The sequence below is a fragment of the Halichoerus grypus genome, chromosome 10, assembly GCF_964656455.1.
Source record: "Halichoerus grypus chromosome 10, mHalGry1.hap1.1, whole genome shotgun sequence".
Taxonomy (NCBI): domain Eukaryota; kingdom Metazoa; phylum Chordata; class Mammalia; order Carnivora; family Phocidae; genus Halichoerus; species Halichoerus grypus.
In genome coordinates, this window is record NC_135721.1 from 52179916 (window position 1) to 52199025 (window position 19110).

The 19110-nt window shown below is 40.4% G+C and overlaps 1 protein-coding gene across 2 annotated transcripts in view; it reads right to left on the reverse strand.

The window, feature by feature from the left end:
* The window catches only part of ANTXR1 (ANTXR cell adhesion molecule 1), a 223709-nt gene that overhangs the window by 192386 nt on the left and 12213 nt on the right, over positions 1 to 19110 (reverse strand). For both annotated transcript variants that reach the window (XM_078056455.1, XM_078056456.1), the window contains exons 2-3: positions 5627 to 5698; positions 653 to 724 (exon numbers count right to left, since the gene is read on the reverse strand). In XM_078056455.1, coding sequence (XP_077912581.1) covers positions 653 to 724; positions 5627 to 5698 — 144 coding nt within the window. The remainder of the gene's footprint in view (positions 1 to 652; positions 725 to 5626; positions 5699 to 19110) is intronic.

A 19110-nucleotide genomic window follows, 5' to 3' on the forward strand; every position in this document is an offset into this window, starting at 1 on the left:
CCACACCTGATTCAAATTTCCTTTTATTCCGTGGTCCCGTACACCCTCCCTTTCTAGTCCCTGCCCTAGTAATTATGTATGATAATATTTCAAGTTCTTACTTCTCTCACAGTATGTTTATTATATCTCCGAAATCTTAATCCACAAAATAAATCTAATTTAAATAAAAGAAAATAGAATCCCCCCAAAATTTGGTTTGCTCCCATTTTGCTCCAAGTTAGCAGACTGGGTTGCCAGTCAAATATAAGTTCTACCTTAATGTGATTTAGTGGTTTACAGAATTTCACCAACATCAGGGAATTCCATCAGTTATCACAGAGTAAACTAGCAGATGGGTCAATGTGCAAAGTTCAAGGCTTAAGTGAAAAGAGAACTATAAGATTAAAATGACTGAGAGGGCCAGGACTAGGGTACAAATATCCAAACTACTCAAGAAAAGGTGGGCTTTTTTTTTTTTTTTAAAGATTTTATTTATTTGCCATAGAGAGAGAGCACAAGCAGAGGGAGCGGCAGGCAGAAGGAGAGGGAGAAGCAGGCTCCCCGCTGAGCAGGGAGCCTGATGCGGGACTCAATCCCAGGACCCCGGGACCATGACCTGAGTCGAAGGCAGACGCTCAACTGACTGAGGCACAGGGAAGGCGAACATCCTTACCTGTCTTCTGTTAGCTTCATTAGGGTTGTGCCTCGAGTGGAGAAGACAATAAAGGACATTCTGAGCTGTGGGCTGGAAAGGAAAAGAAATTCCATTAGGGCAGATAGAAAGACTGTGGAATGCCATTTCCTTCTGGTCGTCCTCTCTGTTCCCCCTTTTGTATCACGGCTGCGGAAGCTGAGGCCCTTCAAACCAAAGAGGGCCTCCACAGCTGGTGCTGCAAGTCTTTAGCCAGCAGCAGACTCGAAGCTGCGGACCAAAGGCAAGACCTGCATTGTCTTCCTGGAGGCTGCCTCTGATTTGACCCCACTGCTCAGTAAGGGTGGATTACAAGTACAAAAGCTAAAATTCATCACTGCCCTGTGCTCTGTCTGAAGAGATACGACCCCAGAAGAAGACTGGTCTGCATGGCGTTTATAGAAGGGGGACCCCAATAGATAAGATTGGATAGCGTCCCCATGGCAGTCGAGTGGACGCTAACGTGGAGAGTGGTTGAGCTTGTTGCAGTTGGATGCCATCAGCCATTAAGATCATACTACGAATTCCCTTTGCTCTGAAAGCAGGATCACCACAACTTTTAATTTCGCCTTGGTTTCCCAAGGAGGTTATCCTATAAGGGGAGAATGTGCTGATGGGCCACAAGAATATCCACTCTGCTTGGTAGTTACACTTCTCAATATTCGTGAACACAGCAGCGTGGTTTGTAGATGGCAGTGCTTGGGCGCTTTGTCCATGGAAAATCCACACTCTGGGAGACAGAACTACTCTCAGCTGAGGACCAAACATATTTCTCTGTCTTTAAGATGGACCAGCAGAAATAACAAAAACAAAACAAACATTAAAAAAAACAAAAACAAAAGATGGACTATCAGGGTGTAGTGGATTCACCAGTAGACTGCTGGGCTCTCTTTGGGTGGCCAACCGCTTCATCTGTCACAGCATGAACCTGTTTCTTCACAATGCAATACCCTCCCCTCCCTGATCTGGCCCCCGTATCTTATAGTTCCCACTGCCTGCAACATTTCTCAAATGCCCCCTTTTCCATTTCTTTGCTTAGGACCTTGCCCTCAACTATCTGACCACTGCAATCGTTTCCTAGCTGGTGACCTTGCTGGGCATCATCCTGTGTTCTAATTCATTCTTCACACTGCTTCCAGAACCATTTTCCCAAAATATAAATTAGACCCGTCACTCATCTGCTATAAAATCTCCAATGGTTCCTACTGTCACCAGGATGAAGTCTACATTCATTACCATGTGTCTGATGCATCTTTGGAAACGCTTACCCTGGTGTTTTATACTTGGTAGGAGCCCAAGCAGTACCTAGCGAATTGGATGTTGATATCTTGAAACAGACCTGGGCTCTCTGTCCATGACACCATTCTGCCTGTTACCACCTCACTGCTGCTAATCAGCAAAACACCATGTCCTAAATGATAATAATGACCATCATAATTATCATAATAACATAATAATGGTCAATCTTATCAAGTGCTTACTATGTGGCCGACACTATTGTAAGTGATTTGCATGTATTATCTCATTTAACTTGTAACAACTTTATGAGATCAGTACTATTATTATTCCTATTTTCCACGAAAGGAAATTGAGACCCTGAAGGATAAAGTAATTTCCCCAAGGTCACAGAGTGGGAGAGTAGTGGATCTGGGGCTTAAAATGAAGCTTCTGGTTCTGGAAGTTGGGTTCTTAAGCACCATATAGTATCCTGCTTCTTTTGTATAGAGTTCAGCTCTGGAAAAAATGAATTTGAAATGTGAGAAATGTGGGGTTCCAAGAGGCAATTGGTATATTTGGTATATGAGTCTTGGCAAGAGACCTAATTTGGAAGTTTTCAGCATACTGATGTGAGTGGAATTGTTCCAAGACAGAGTCAGCAGTGAGAAGGGAAGTGAGCCACTGCTAGAACCAACACCAATATTTGAGGACCTGGCTCTGGTCAGTGGGGTGAAAGGAGAGACCAGAAGCCAGTGGAGGAGAGAATTTCAAGGAGGGAAAATTCTCAATCCAACGAAGGTCCTGTATCCAGCAGAATAAGCACTGCAAGACTGCTTTGTCCTCTTAGGGCATCACTTAGGGGCTTTGGTGAGAGCCAGCAGGTGGGAGGTGGGATGGAAGCCAGATGGAAGCAAGTCAAGGAATGAATGATAAAAGTACGGATATGGAGACACTGAATCTTTAAAGATATTTGAGTGAGTAAGAGATACCAGTAAGAAATAGGTATCTATAGTATCTATAGAGGGACATAATTAGGAGATTCATTATTTTCTGTTTTGGGTTTTTTTGTTTTTGTTTTTTTTTCAGACATGGGGCAGGAGAGATTTGTTTATGTCTATTGATGTGGAAATGGAGCCAGAGGAAAGGTGGAAAAAAATCCAAGAGAGAAACAAAGACCTGGAGGATATTGGAGACAATGGGATAAATGGACTAAAATGGAGGGGTCACCTTCAAAGGGGGGATATTTGAATCTCAGAGACAATGGGAAGGGCAAGCATGCATCCTTTAAGAATAGGTCTGGAACATGAGGACATCACTTTTCTGCTATTTCCAGGGTTCTTGGTGAAATAGGAGGTGAAGTTCTTTGCTGAAAGTGATGGGTGAGAGGTGTGGGTTGGGGTCTTGAAGGAAATCGTGAAGAGTCAGCATCATTATTAGGAAAATGGGAGGGGGTCAGAATAAAGACAAATAAAAGAACTTGAAATTTCCAGGATCCCATTAAAATTGGAAATGATAATATTTGTACTGGCATCAGCCACTGTTATTCAATGAATATCCCCCCTGCAATATCAGCTGCCTAGACTATTTATTAAAATGAATAAATAAAAATCATTCATTCCTTTTCAAAATCTGTCCATTTATTCAAAACTATTGAGGGAGCATGTGCTATGTGTCAGGTGCTACAACGGGTACTTGGGCTGCAGCAGTCAAAATACAGTTTGCATGACTGTGATGTCTTGGTGACACACTTTGAGGGGGGATCCATAGCCAAGAAGGGCCAGAAGAGACAACCAGAGGAAAGTGCCTCGTGGTCTGCATTAAGCCATGTCAACTTCTCTAGTTCTCAGTTTCCTCATCAATAAAATGAAAGGATTGGGTTAAGTCCTCCCAATCCCTACTTCTCAGTGTCTTTGCTACTCAGATAGTGAGGCATCTGGAATTGCTGAATGAACTGGGAAAGAGAAGTGCTGAGTGGCCACTCTAAGCCAGGTGCTGGGCTAGTTGGTTTGCACATGTTTTGTCTTCTAATTTTCACACACAAACCAGGGTTCAACCAAGGTAAGTCAATTGCTAGAGTTGCACAATGGAGCTTGGATTCAAATCCACATCTGCCTAACTTCAAAGCCTTTTCCAGTAGAGTCCTCAGAGAGAACAGAAGACCAGAAGAGCAAATAGAGACACAACAGATACTGTCAAGTGTCTAGAGGCAGATTTGTTTTATAGCACTCTGAAGGATAAAATGGATATAATGGATGAGAGTATAGGAAAGGACATGTTGGCTCAATGACAAAGAGGCTTTTCTGGAAACTGGAATGGTCCAACTATTGGACTGTTTGCCTCCAAAGACAGCAGTTTCTCACCAGAGCTATTTAAGTTGAGGGTAGTGAATACCTCTTAGGATAGCTTGGGAAGTTGTTGCTTTCAATTCTAAGCTTCTACAATTCCCTCAAATATTTTGCTTTTAATACCACCCATGTAGGGGCGCCTGGGTGGCTCAGTCGTTAAGCGTCTGCCTTCGGCTCGGGTCATGATCCCAGGGTCCTGGGATCGAGCCCCACATCGGGCTCTCTGCTCCGCGGGGAGCCTGCTTCTCCCTCTCCCACTCCCCCTGCTTGTGTTCCCTCTCTCGCTGTGTCTCTCTCTGTCAAATAAATAAAATCTTTAAAAAAAAAAACAACCACCCATGTATTTGCTTCTTATCTCCCCTTCCCCCCTCTCCTCTCAGCATCTGCTTTTCCCATTCATCTGGGTTTAGATGCTTCCTGCTTGCAGCTTCCAGTTTTTGGCATCACAGAGAGGACATCTCCTAACCCTTTCCCTCCAATCAGGCAGGCAGGAAAGAGACCAGTAACTGAATTTGGAGGGAATGCATTTGTCATTACTTTGGTCTCAGGGGACAACCTGTCTTCTGAGATAAAGAAAACATTATTCAAAGAAGAAGTTTATGGTTACTCACATGGGCTGGAAGACTCTATAGATGCCATGACACAGGAGAGGAGCTGCCTTAGAATTCACAATGATCAGGACAATTTTACCAAAGACCTTGATAAATGGCTTCAAGCACATCCATGAAAGCAATCACAGCTGTCATCCCCTGGAGGCTGTATCCAAGGAGGGTGAAATGACCTTCTTTCCTTTTCCAGTGGGCATCTATACTTACTGGAAAGTAGGACCTCCAAGGCTCTGCAATATTTCTAGTGATGATGTTCAAAACTGCATTGTCCTCCCTTGGAAAGTGGTGTAAAGAATGCTAAGAGAATTCTATCTGATAAGACACCTAGCTCAGCTGACCAACATGGTGGTTTGCTCAGGACTGAGGAGAGCTCTCAGAATGTGAGATTTTTCAGTGCTGTAGCCAGGAAAGTTCTGGGCAGACTGGGATGAGTTGGTCACCTTACACTCTACACTGTTTACACATGAGTCCAACTAAAATAAGCCAACTGGCCCAGAGTGGTCCACTGTGAAAAAAATGTTAATGATCCTTCTAGAAGAATATAGAATCCAATAAGAGAGACAGAGGTAAAATTTTGGTCTTATAACCAAATCAGCGTTGTCCTAAAAACACAGAACTGAAAGTTATCCTAACATGTGGCAAAGATGAAAATAAAGTCAGGTCTCTGGTCCAAGATCTGAGAGTCTACCTTTGTCAAAAAGCATGCCTGAAGTAGCTAGTAATTAGTAGAATAACAAACATAGGCTAGTTTTACCTATGGCAGAGCAGTACACATTCTTTCTCACCTGATGAATTTATGAGCCAACTGTTCCACAAAGTAATAGATTTCATTCCAGTGGTGCAGCACACTTCCTGATCTAGGAAAACAAAAGCAGATGTTACTTAATCAGGTGTTCATTTTTCTTTACCTTGTATCATTTTTCTTTATGTTCCATTATTTCACATTCAACTTATCCATTAACTGGGCTCTTTTATAACTTTGGAAATTATCTGAAAAGGTATTTAGACTAATTTTTGTTAAAGAACTTCCCTTCACTCCACCTTCCACCTGCACTCCACACACTAATGCACTAAAAAAAAAAAAAAAAAATCCCTGGGCCCACCCAGATTCAGAGGTCAGTTTCAAATCTTTAAAAACCCATTATGTTTGTGCTATTTAAATTATTCACTGATTAGGGAAGAAAAGCAATTCCAATTTATTTAAATGAAATTAGCATAAACTAGATGCCTGAACACACAAACATAAACAAATCCCCCTCCTCAAAAAGAATAAAACTTCATTTGTAAATATAGATGCAAAATCTCTAAATAAAATATTAGCAAAACAAATCCAGCAGGAATCTAAAAGAATAATAATTAATTAATCAGTGGAGTTTATTTCAGGAATGTATTGATGGTTCAACATTTAAGAAAATCTAACGTAACTAGTCATACTAATAAATAAAAAAAAGAAAAACTTTACAGACTTTCATTATATTAAAAAGGAATCTTCTTCCTAAAAAAGAGGGACACTTTCTCTAGGACATATGGAATTATAGAATTTTAGAAGGGGGCTTCTTTATTTCCCAAGAGTGACTTCCGTTTTACTGATACCATCTACTACTGCTTCAATTCAGCTTCTAAGTATTTTCCATAGTGCCCATACTCAAGCTGTTGCAGTGACTTCATAGTAGGTTTTTCTATTCGAACCCATTCTTCTGTGTAGCTATGATGCAGCTTTCCTTTTACTTGAGGATCTGTGTCAGCTGAGCTCTGCATTTCTGCCTGTCATTCTAATAGTCATTGAGGTTAAGAGTTTGTTCCTTCTACTCTGACATTTTGTACAGTTTCCACTGGTTTCAGATTACTTTTATTTTTTATGCACTCATTTGCCTTAATTTTAACTTCGAAAGAGTTGTTTGTTGCTATTTTTTTCTTTGTTTCAGATTATTTTATAGACATTTAAAATGAATCTGTGCAATAGATTTTGTGCCTTCCTTTTATGGTACAATATCCCAAGAATTCGCATTCTGATCGAATGTATTCCATCTCTATAAGGAGGATTCACTCGTCTCTGCCCCACATCCAGAAATGATATGTCTGCCTGACCTGAACAAAAGTGACACAACATGTTACAGTCACACAGTGACAACTCCGTATCATAAGGCTATCTCACTTTCTCCAACTTAATCTATAACTTTAATTCTAGGAAAAATTCTCAAAGTATGTTTTATAGAACTCAAAAGCTGGCTTTAAAAAATGAAATGAAGATTAAAGGTCTAAAAGTAATCAAGGCAATTGTGAAAAAGAATAATAAAGCTGGAAAACTTGCCTTATCAGATAAAATGACCCCATGTGCACGGTACATAATATAACCGTGGAGCCAATGAGGTAGAATAGAGAACCCAAACCTCAATCTACATGGGGTCTTGCAATTCAGTGAAAAAGGTGATTCAAACTGAGGACAGAGAACTAACCCTTTAATAAATGATGCTGTGACAATGGATTTCTAATTGAAAAAAGCCAATTAGATCACTGTCTCATACCAAATATAACCCTAGATGTATTAAAGCCTAATGGGAAAGACAAAACTTTAAATCCATTGGGCAAATTATAGAAGGAGACTTTTATGTCCTCAGGTTAGTGAAGGTTTCTTCAGCTTAGGTACAGAAAGTAGGAGTTTTTTTTAATGAAAAGGATAATTTTGATTACCTGAAGCATCTACAATTCTGAATGAAAAAAAGATGCCATAAACAGGTTCAAAGACAAGAGTGAAAGAGGATGTCTGTAACAAATAAAAAAGGCAAAAAATTTGTGTCCAGGATATGTAAATAATTGGTACAAGTAAATATTACAAAGGCAAACAATAGAAAAATAGACCAAGGATCAGAACAAGCAATCCCCTAAAGGATAGTAGATCAGCATTTGAAAAATGCCGAACTCTTCTAGTAAATACAGAAATACATATTTAAACAATCATTTGAGGAAGAACAAGCAATTTCCTGTGGCAGCAGCATAGAGCCCTGCAGAGTGGGGTGTGAGGAGGTGGGCAGATGGGGAAAGGGGTCCAGGCATTCGGGTGAGGAGGGGGTTGGAGACACTTCCTCTTAAAAACTAAACCTTTTCCAATAGACCTTTTCTATTCTGGCCTCTCAGCCTTTATACATATTCCAGCCGCTTGGAAAATGGCAAATTCCTACTCATTCTTCAAGACTCAACACAGTCTCTGCGTCTTGCCTTTGACCAACATAGATGGGGCTCACTGCCCCTGCCCCATGCTCTCAGGGCACCGTGTACATCTCTCAGTCACTATCCCCTGATGTTGGGTTGCATTCACTTTTTTTTCATGTTCCCCCTGTGAGGGATTTAAGGATATTTGCCTCTCCAGCATTAACCCATTTATTCGATGGAGGAAAGAAGAGCATGGAAAGAAGAAGTCTCAATTGCTCAAGGAAGCCTCTTGATATTTTGTCAGCTGGACACCAGCTCTTCCATCCTCGTTTGGATAAACACTCTGAGTTTGGTACTCAGACAGCTCCAGCCAATTCCTGTGACCCTACATGAACCTGAGGAGCCTTCCCAGATGGGTCAATGACTCTAGAGCACAGCTCCTTGGTAAATGGGACTACCTAATCATCAACAATAAAACCTAATGGCAGCTGGGAGTCTCCTAAGAGCTCACCAAAATTCCATACACTAGCCCCGAGGTTTTAACCTTTGGAAGTCCTCTTTCATTAGAATCCCAGCCATCCTCCTGGACAGGATTCAGTTGTATACTTCAAATCCCAAAGACTGGTCCTGGCTGCTTTCCTCCAGCCATGGGGTAGATGGTCTGGTCCTGGGGGTCCTGGTGAGGGCCCAGTGCTACATAAGTCCCTCACAAGAGGCACCACATAATTGATGCGCCATAGTCCAATCTAGAATTCTACAACTCCTATCCGCTGGAATCAGGAGATTTCCTTTAACACTGGTCATCTGTGCCCTCTTCTGAAATGCAATGTTGTGTTTTGGTCCACATGACCAGCACAAGTACTATCTGAGGGGTAATGTCAGATGCTTAATGATTAAAGAGGCATCCCCATACCTCCTTCATCCCAAGTTTGATTTTCTCATTAGTAGAGAAGTCCTGCAGTGTGGGAATTGTCCTGGCAGGGGAGGAGGTAAAGTGTTGGTAAAATAGGGACTTGAACCAGAATTGAGGGGCTATTCTTGGCTATCTGCCTAAGGAGCAGAGGTCTGGAGTAAATCCTCGGGTTAACATTTCTTTGTTCTCAAAGATTGGCCTTATTGAACAGCCACAAATCAGTTTGCATTCCTTTACTTAAATAGGGTCATTCAATAATAATTCACACTATTACACTGTCATAAAACACTTCATTTTCACTATTCTTCTATCTGACATGTGAAATGTACACAATTTGGTGAAATTCATGTGATTTGTTGATGCTAGGTACAGAGAAAGAGCTAAGAAATACCCCGGGTGTTAAGAAAAGTCTGGATCTATCTGGAAACCTTCTTGCTGATCGGCAGGCACTGCATTTTCTGAAGAAAAAAATAAAATGATTCCCCTAAGACAAACCTGGAGGTAAGGAGATATTGACAGGTTTGTTTCTCCTATCCCAACTCGGCTAGTAATTGCCCTGAGACGGCTGAGGTTTGTGGTTTCACATTTATACATGATCATTCTTCACACAATTATATAAGCTTTGACCAAAATATACCATCTTTTTAAAGATTTTATTTATTAATTTGTCAGAAAGAGAGAGAGAGCGTGCACAAGCAGGGGGAGTGGCAGGCAGAGGGAGAGGAAGAAGCAGGCTCCCTGCTGAGCAGGGAGCCCGATGCGGGACTTGATCCCAGGACCCTGGAATCATGACCTGAGCTGAAGGCAGACCCTTAATCAACACTGAGCCACCCAGGCGCCCCCAAAATATACTCTTTTGGGGACACACTTGAGATGTATATAGTCTGTTCCCTTAAGCATCGAGGGTAAATATAACCCTCTAAGATTCTGGAAACCAAACTGTTTTTGTCTTCTCTGGATTACCATGGGATCCCAAGGGGCCTAACCTACTAAAGGAGCAGAGGAATATAGGAATCCTTCTAGTCCTTATTGCTGAGCCTCCTTAACCTGCACATGGACACCCTGTCCCACCCCAAGATCAAATTACACCTTGGGAAAGGAAAGAGCCCCTTTCTGTGCGTCAGTTGTTTATGGTTTTAGCATGGAGGTGAGCTTGTTGGGGCCACTGCTCATATTTCTTTAACCCAAATCTGTAGGAGCAAAAGTCTTACCTGCCGGGTGCCACAGTCCTGCCTCCCTGCCTCAATACCACCCGCCGGCCACAGCTAGACTTCTTAACCCTGAACTCCAAATACGTCATCCATGGGGCCTCAGAAACTATCCACTGTGACCTCACTCAAACATCTGTCCTTCTCCCACAGGGATAGATATGTTGGGTCTTTGACTCAATTTGGACTTTCTATTAAAACATGCATGTCTCGCCTGCACTTTGCATTATAAACTGATTTTCTGGTTTGGAATCTGCCCTAGCAGCTACTCCTAGAATAATCGACCCAGGGTGGTGTGTCCATGTTTGGACCAGTGGCTTCCTCTCAACCCTGAAGACCTAAGTGGATTCCCGGTCACAGCCAGGAAAAGTAGGGTGTTGGATGGGGAAGTGGCAGAGAGTGGATTCAATTCCAGCTTCTCACCACCCTACAATATATAAACCATCTCATTTATCATGCCAACCTGTTTAAGAGTTAATTATCTTAAAATCCCAGTTACGGAGTCCTGATGTCTTCAGGCAGTAATGGCTTACTCAGCCGTTGTTACCAAAGCTCCAAGGCAGAAATAAAAACTTCTTCTTAGTCCAGATATATGTAGGACTTGGAAAGGTTCCACTGGACTCTGTTATTTATTTTTTTTTCTTAACTGCTTTTAAGACACAGTTGCTAGGCAAACCATAGTCGGAGAGCTGAAATGCCCATGTTCTAGAAAATCAGCAGATGTGAAAGGTCCCTGATATTTGACTCAATTAAATCTAAACTCAAATGCAATCCTAAACCCTGAAGATTTCCATGATCTAGCTCCTTCAGGCTCCTTCTTGGGATTTTGTGCCTTGGTTCCACAGGTATAAGTCTCAGCAAAATTTGGAATTCAACTGGCCTCCAGGAATTCTGCTTGAACACAGTCCTAACGAGTTCTGTGCTTGAAGGTCCATTCAATATACCTGGGTCTACTCAAAATCAGGGTCAATGCCTTCTCACACCACCTTCTGACTTGGCTTTGAGAAGGGTTGCCCAGATCATGGGACGGCAAAGCCACCATTCCTCACTACTAGCTCCACAAGAAGGTAACTGCTGGGGGCAGCTCCAAAGTTTCTTATTTTTGTTTTTCTATGACATCTCCAGTGTTTGGGACATAGTCAGAAGTCAATAAATTTTTGTGACTTTTGCATTCATTGTGAGTTCCCAGCGAGGGATTTCACACAGAACCTAGCAGCGCCCTCAGATTACTGCTTAATTACTTCCAAAGGTATAATATGCAAAGAGTAGGAGCAAAATAAGAACTCTGAGTCTCATTCTGATTTGTTTTCTGAAATACATTCTTTTGTGCTTATGTGAGTTTCCAAACCTCCCTGTGGTTAAGCTCCTTAGAAAACACAGGCTCTTTCCATTAGCCACATGCACAACCAGAGTCAGAAAGAATCGAGTGGGCCAAATTGAGTTTAAATTGTCCCCCCTTCTTTTGCACATGGGTTAGAATAAGACAAAAAGGAAAACAGAGCTTTATTTGGAACCATCACCCACGAGTCCTTAATCCTGGAAGAGAGAGTTGCTCTAACGATGGAAATTGTAAAACTGTCAGTCCCACTTTTCCTTAGCCCCACCCAGCTGAAGTCACTGATGTCCTAAATGACCCACCCAGGTCCCCAGCTAATCCTGGAAGGGTGCGCAGCCTCAGGCGCCACAAAGTGGGACAAGCAATTAGTTCGTCCGTCAAAGGCCCAGCGTTCATTTGCCTCTTCCCTCTGCTCTCCTCTCCAGCTTCTTTCTTGGCCTTGCTCTCATTCCTCCTAACCTCACATTGCACTTGAATTGGCTGGAGCCCTAAACCCAGCCCAGGCCTTAGCCCTTATCCACCTATTACTGACCAGGGCCATAGCCAAGACTCCCTCCTGCTTAAAAAGCTTGACTTTGACTCTTGCCTCTCTTCCAACTTCTTAAGATACCAGTCCAGACCAAAACCAAGCCATTGAGCACTGCACTTTGAATTTGGGAGCTCTTGTCTGTGTTGCGGAGACCCCAGCCCAGGATGCCCAGCCCCACCCTAATGACTTGTGAAGAATTTTCCCTTTAGTCAATCTGACTGATGGCTGTAAAAACAATGACTTTCAAGCTGTAGAATGCAACCTATTAGTGATTTGGGAAATCATTTTGGTGGGATGTTGCCAACATTAAAAACAAAATGAAACAGAATGGAACAGAAATGTTAGGATCTATTGCATGCTGTTACAAAGTAATACTACGCGAAACTTTTGGTCAATTATATGCAAGTAATATATATATATTATATATCTATATAAAATATATATTATGTATCTATATCTAATGTGTGTATATATATTATATATGTAGATATAAACTGTATTTTTTCTTGTGGAGCAGATCAAAAGGATATTATAGCAAAATATATACTCCTTTAACCTCTGCTAATTTGTCTTTTCTAGCACACACACACCAGGAAAAACCTAAAATATGATCTGATATCAATTAGTGGTATGTTTGGTGCAAATTCAACACAAAGCTGTAGTTGTTAAGAAAACAGAAATTGGTTAGCTATCCAAAAGGTATTTCCCAACATTAAAACATGGGATGGGATACATGAGACCCTCAGGTTACCAGCCAAAGCCACCAATGTGATCTGTGGATGACCTCTAGGTGACCATGACCAGACAAGGGTCTGGTCAATACTGTGGCTGCCCAGGAAGCCAGAGGACCCTTTCATGTGTACACCGCACAGGCACACTAAGCCATGTGAGTGAGAGAAGTGCGGGGCAGGGAGGGACAAAACCTCAAACTTAAATTTAGTGAATGTTTAAATTCTTGCACTGGGTTAAGATTTCCAGTTTGGAAAAAAAATTGTCTCCTCTCCTCACCATACCTGCACCTAGTAGGAGGGATTTTCTTGGATAAACAAAGCAGTTTTAAATTATTTTCTATATATCTAAGGAGAGTGAAAATAGGGGTTTTTCTACCCCAAGACACATATATTTGTAATAACAGCATTTCTTTATGCAGAAATGTGGAACAATTTCCTCTTGAGGCTGTTCTGACCAGCAGTTATGAGCACGGACTTGGTGAGTGCTCATGTGAGTTCAAACCTCTGATGTGAGTTCAAACTCCTGTTCTTCCAGTTACGAGTGTGACATTTGAACAAGATGTTTTGCTTTCTTACATGTCAGCTTCCTCCTTTATGCAATGGGGATAATAGTAGCTATCTCCTAAGGATCGTTTTAAGGATTCAATCTAACGTTCCTCAGGTGTCATGCATCCTGCTTGGGACACGGTGAGCACACAGGACACCGTGGCCGCGGCAACTCCCTTCCCACTTGATTATTCAAGTCCCAGCAGTAAGATCTGAAGTGCTCCTTTCCTTACCCTTCACTGACACTTGGGATTATCTCTTTCTGAAATATCTGTACGTTTTACAGATGAAAATGGATCTTCATTATAATTTCCATGTGGATGTATTTAACTATAAGCCACAGATTTTTTTTTTTCAAATTTATTGTTCGTTTTCTGTTTTTAAAAACATTGAGTATCAATTAGGACCAACCACATCATTTGCAGAACCCAGTGCAAAATGAAAAGGAGCGCCCCTTTTTCAAAAATTATTAAGAATTTCAAGATGGGGACGGCAGCGCATTAAGCTAAGTGCCAGACCTTTGTTAAGCGTGGGTTCCTGGGTAACTGCACAGGTCCCGTGACCCTGCAGCTGACCCTGCACTATCAATACCCTTTGCCCATTTTCTATCGGGGTGCAAATATTTTCTTAGCGTAGGGGTGAGCAAGCTTTCTATAGAGGGCCAGACAGTAAATATTTTACGCTCTGGAGGGGGCTAGATGGTCCCCATGGCAACTACTCAAATCTGCTCTTGTGACACAAAAGCAGCCATTGATGGGACATAAATAAAGTAAGTGTGGTGATGCGACAGCACAATTTTATTTACAAAAACAGTCTGCAGGCCATAGTTTGCCAACCTCTGTCCTAGACAGTGACTTTCTTTCAGTTTTCTTCATTACAAGATAATATAAAAATCTATATATTTTTTTCCTGGTAGCTGAAGTTTTAGTGTACTTTCACTATTCATTTCCTCTTATTTATTGCTGAGAATGTGGACTGGAGAAACTGTGCCTTGGGCTGTATATGGAGGCATTCTTTGTGACTTAATAAATATTTCATGGGTATTTGAAAGGAAAGTTTATTCTCTGTGGGGTATGGGATTCAAAATATATTTATTAAAACAACCTCATTAATTACTTTATTTTTTATTTAAATTCAATTAGCCAATATATAGTACATCATTAGTTTCGGATGTAACGTTCAATAATTCGTCAGTTACATATAACACCCAGTGCTCATCAATCACGTGCCCTCCTAAAACCTCATTATTATTCATACTTCATCTGTCCTCTGAATGCTTAAGTATTCAGAGAGATGTCATTTCAGATTCTGCTGAGAAAATAATTTGGTTTTCATCTTTGGCGGTCAAGAATAGATGAGGGTTATCTTAATACATTTCCTAAATATTGAAGCACCCTTGCATTTCTAGGATAACTTTTACCTGGTGTTGGTATATTATGCTTTTACTACACTGTGAGTTTTATTTTAAGGATATTTGATTTGGGATTTAAAGTTTTTATTCAATTTGGTCAGAAGTTTTGCATGTGAACATGTCATCTTTAGTAGATATTGGTATCAGATACATGCTAGCTTCCTAAAATAAATTGGGAGACTCTCTCATCTTTTTCTGTTTTCTGGAAGAGTATAATACTGAAATTTTCTGTTCTGTGATAGAAATTGCCACAAAACCAACTGGTCCAAAACCAAAGGACCTACTCACAAAGGGAAATTAGTCCCTCTTAAATGTCCAGATTCTACTGGGGGAGGGCAAAATTGGAAAGATCCAGCATCTCACTTAAAGGAATTTTTAAAAAATCACCACTATTGGACTCTTATTATCACTATGGTTCAAAATTTAGGGATTTCCATGCCTCCTACTACCCAGTAGGTAGACTTGGAAGGAAGAAAAAGAGTTTGGGAGGTAAAAGCAGACTACATTTTTTTTTTATATGAATGTAGTATGAGTAATTTTTGTCTATCCTCTGTAAAAAATTTATAGTTTTCACTTTCTCTTTTGACATCTATTCTTTAAGTTTTATGTTTTGTTGTATAGCCTCATATTAACTTTTCTGGGTCCAATTACTTCTATTTCTTTTATACCATATCTTTTTCTTGTTCTTTATTTCCAACATAGTCTCCATTTCGATGTCAATATTTTCAAGTGATTTTTTCAGTAAGGGTATGTGGATGGCATGCATTTTGAACTTTTGTATGTCTAAGAAAGCCTAGTTATGGAATTTAAGTATCACATTTCACTCAGGACTCTATAATTATTGAGGTTTTTTTGAGAATTTAATATTGTAGACTAAAAAGAAAAAAATCTAATGTCAATCTCAGTCTTTTTTTTTTTTTTTTGCGGGGGAAAGGAAACCTATTTTTTTTCTTTTTTGGAAGACTATAGACATTTCTATTTAATCTTATATTTTTAAGAATTTATCTAAGGTTGTGTACTTGGTGAATCCTTCAAAAAAATTAATTAGGTTGAGTATTTGGTAAGTCCTCTAAATGTTCTCTTTTCTTTCCCTAGAATTTTTGTTTTTAAAGATTTTATTTATTTATTTGAGAGAGAGAGACTGAGAGAGAGAGCACATGAGAGGGGGGAGGGTTGGGAGGGTCAGAGGGAGAAGCAGACTCCCTGCCGAGCAGGGAGCCCGATGCGGGACTCGATCCAGGGACTCCAGGATCATGACCTGAGCCGAAAGCAGTCGCTTAACCAACTGAGCCACCCAGGCGCCCACCCTAGGATTTTTTATTGTAAATATATTGTATATCGTTTTTGTATATTATATATATTTTATCATGTATATGTGTGTGTGTATATATCCTGTTCCTAGGTTTATATTACTTATCTCTTGTCTCATCATTTTCGTCTCTGTATTCTTCCTGCTTGAGTTCTGGGAAAAGTTTCTTAAACTGTCTTCTGATGAACTGAATTTACTTTCCGCAATATTCAGTATGGTGGACATTGTTTCCAGTGGATTTGAATAGTCAGAAATAGCATATTTTCCCTCCAAAAGCTTCTTATTTTCAGCTTGTTCCTTTCTCATGACAGGATGCTCTTGTTTGTTGATGCATTATCATCTGAAAATTTACTAATTTACTAATTAGACATATATTTGCTTCAGTGGCTTCAATGGTCATTGCCACTTCCTTTAATTAATAACTATTACATTTAAAGATTTTTAAAAAATCTTGATCCACTTTTTTTGGTAATTTCTTGAAAATTACCCCTACTCTCCTTTTTAGAAGAATCCATATCTACTTGAAAATGTTTTTTTTATTTTTTTTCACATGTAAGTGACAACTTTGCTAAATATAACAGTTTAGGTCATAAATTTATCCATCAAAATTCTCCACCATTTAATGTTGCAGAGCCTTTGTAGGTCACTTGTATCTTTTCCATTCATAAAATTCTTCTTTTGTCTTTGAAATTAAAAATGATCACAAGGGGGCGCCTGAGTGGCTCAGTTGTTAAGCTTCTGCCTTCTGCTCAGGTCATGATCCCAGGGTCCTGGCATCGAGCCCCGCATCGGGCTCCCTGCTCAGCGAGAAGCCTGCTCTCCCTCTCCCACTCCCGCTGCTTGTGTTCCTGCTCTCGCTAACTCTGTTTCTGTCAAATAAATAAATAAAATCTTTAACAAAATAATAATAAAAAAATAAAATGATCACAAGGAATGCCTAAGTATTCACCTCTTTTACTTAACTAATTAATTTTGATTGCTACTTGATAAGCCTATTCAATCTTCATTTTCAGGTTTTTCTTAAATCAGGAAAGTTCTATTCACGCTTTGAATGTTTCTTCTAGACTACTCTTTAGCAACTGAAATTATCTGGTATATTGGATATCTATTTTTATCATTCACTATTTATCATCTTCTCTCTCATCACTTTAAGTCATTTCCCTATTCAAATTTGGAGAATTTTTCAAACAAGACTTCATCATTTATTTCATTTTCTGCATTGTCAGTTCTGCTCTTTACTGCTTCTTAGGTGACTTTACATCTTTCCCTATTATTTCATATTCTGTTAACTGTTCTGGGTTCCTTGTCTTCTCATCCATATTTTATCTATTTCAAAAACTTATTTTATTTACCATCATTGAAATGAAAAAATATATGATTCTAAAACCGACCTCTTCTGCTTTGAAAATTTTTTCTGTATATATGTTCTTCTTCCACCTTGGGAATTTTGTTTAATCCCTTCTTTAAGTTGCTGAAATTTTATAGGCCCTATTGTCATCCTTGAATGTGGGAAGGTGTAACTGGGTCTGGTATTTGCTTCCCAAATAGTTTTTTGTGGGTTTTGTTTGTTTGTTTGTTTGTTTCTCATCTCACACTTATAAACTTCTCTAAGAACTCAATCTGGGAGAAGCGAGTTGGTTTCGACGGCTGAAGTAAGCTTATGTTATTGTTCCATCACTTAGAGGAGAGTAAGGAATGAAATAGATCCTCATCATTTCCCACAGATGAATATCATCCTTGCAAGGTTTGTGTGTGCATTTTGGACATGGTTGCATCCATTCCAGCTTGCCATTTGTAGGGTTTTTTGGCCTGGTCTCTACTTTAGGTTCCTATTTTATTGTACCTGACATCTTTCCCGATCCCTACCGTATCCACAGAATCAAAGACAGAGCTCTGCCTTTTTCCTGGAGGCCCAGCATCTACGGGGAGGACTCAGCAAAGCTGGACAGAACTATCGTCATGAAGATGCTGGCGATCAGGCTTACTGCCCCCTGAATATCCAGTGCAGCTGCTTCTGCACAATGCAGAAGAAGGGCCCCAAGGAGATGGTTCTCATCCCTCTTATGTCCCACTCTTTACTTCAAACTCACTTTCAGATTTGGGGACTGTTATTGGGGCTCTTTCTAAATCTTCCTCTACGTGTTTTCTACAACTTGGCAACAGCGTGGAAAGTAGATCCTGGCTGACCTCCTTCAAACTCAGTCCATCTGTTCTGTTTCTAGTGGAATTTCTTAGAAGTGTGCAGCATGTCAATGTCAATGTCCTTCATCTTTGGACCTGATGCAGGTTTCTCCCAGATGCCTCCTTAAGACTTTCTCTTTTAGGGGGGTGGGGCAGTTGTAGATGATAGTGGGGGAGGTGCTGTGTATGTTCAGCTTCCTTTTCAGAAGTCATAAACAAACTTTTTTTTTTTTTTAAAGATTTTATTTATTTATTTGAGACAGAGAGAATGAGAGAGAGAGAGCACATGAGAGGGGGGGAGGGTCAGAGGGAGAAGCAGGCTCCCTGCCGAGCAGGGAACCCGATGCGGGACTGGATCCAGGGACTCCAGGATCATGACCTGAGCCGAAGGCAGTCGCTTAACCAACTGAGCCACCCAGGCGCCCAACAAACTTTTTTTTTTTTATCTCCCACTAAGATCCTCAGCTCATTAAACTTTAATTTCATCATTTATGATGCCCTGACAGTGCACTTCCAAAAGTCACCAATGCCTTTATTTCTGCTCAAGCATATGGCCTTTCTCAGTTCTCATCTTGCTGGATGTATTTATAATATGCATAAATACGACACATAATATTTATTATTTCCACAAACTGACTTTTGAATGCTAGTGGGTCCTTTTGCATCTATAAAGACTAATAATTCCAACACTTGATATTTCTTAAGTACTTACTAAGCAGCAGGCATTGTGCTGAGCCCTGTACACGCATCGCCATTTAGTAATAGTAGCTAGCACTTCGTGAGCACTTTCTACACGCTCATGGGATTCTGTTCTGGGCACAACCACTCATGTGATAATGTTATCTCTCTCTCTCTTTTTTTTTTTTTTTACAAATGAGGAAACCGAGTTCACAAAGAGGTTAAGTAACTTGCTCAAGGACACACAGCTAGTTAAGTGGTAGAGTTGGGGAATTTG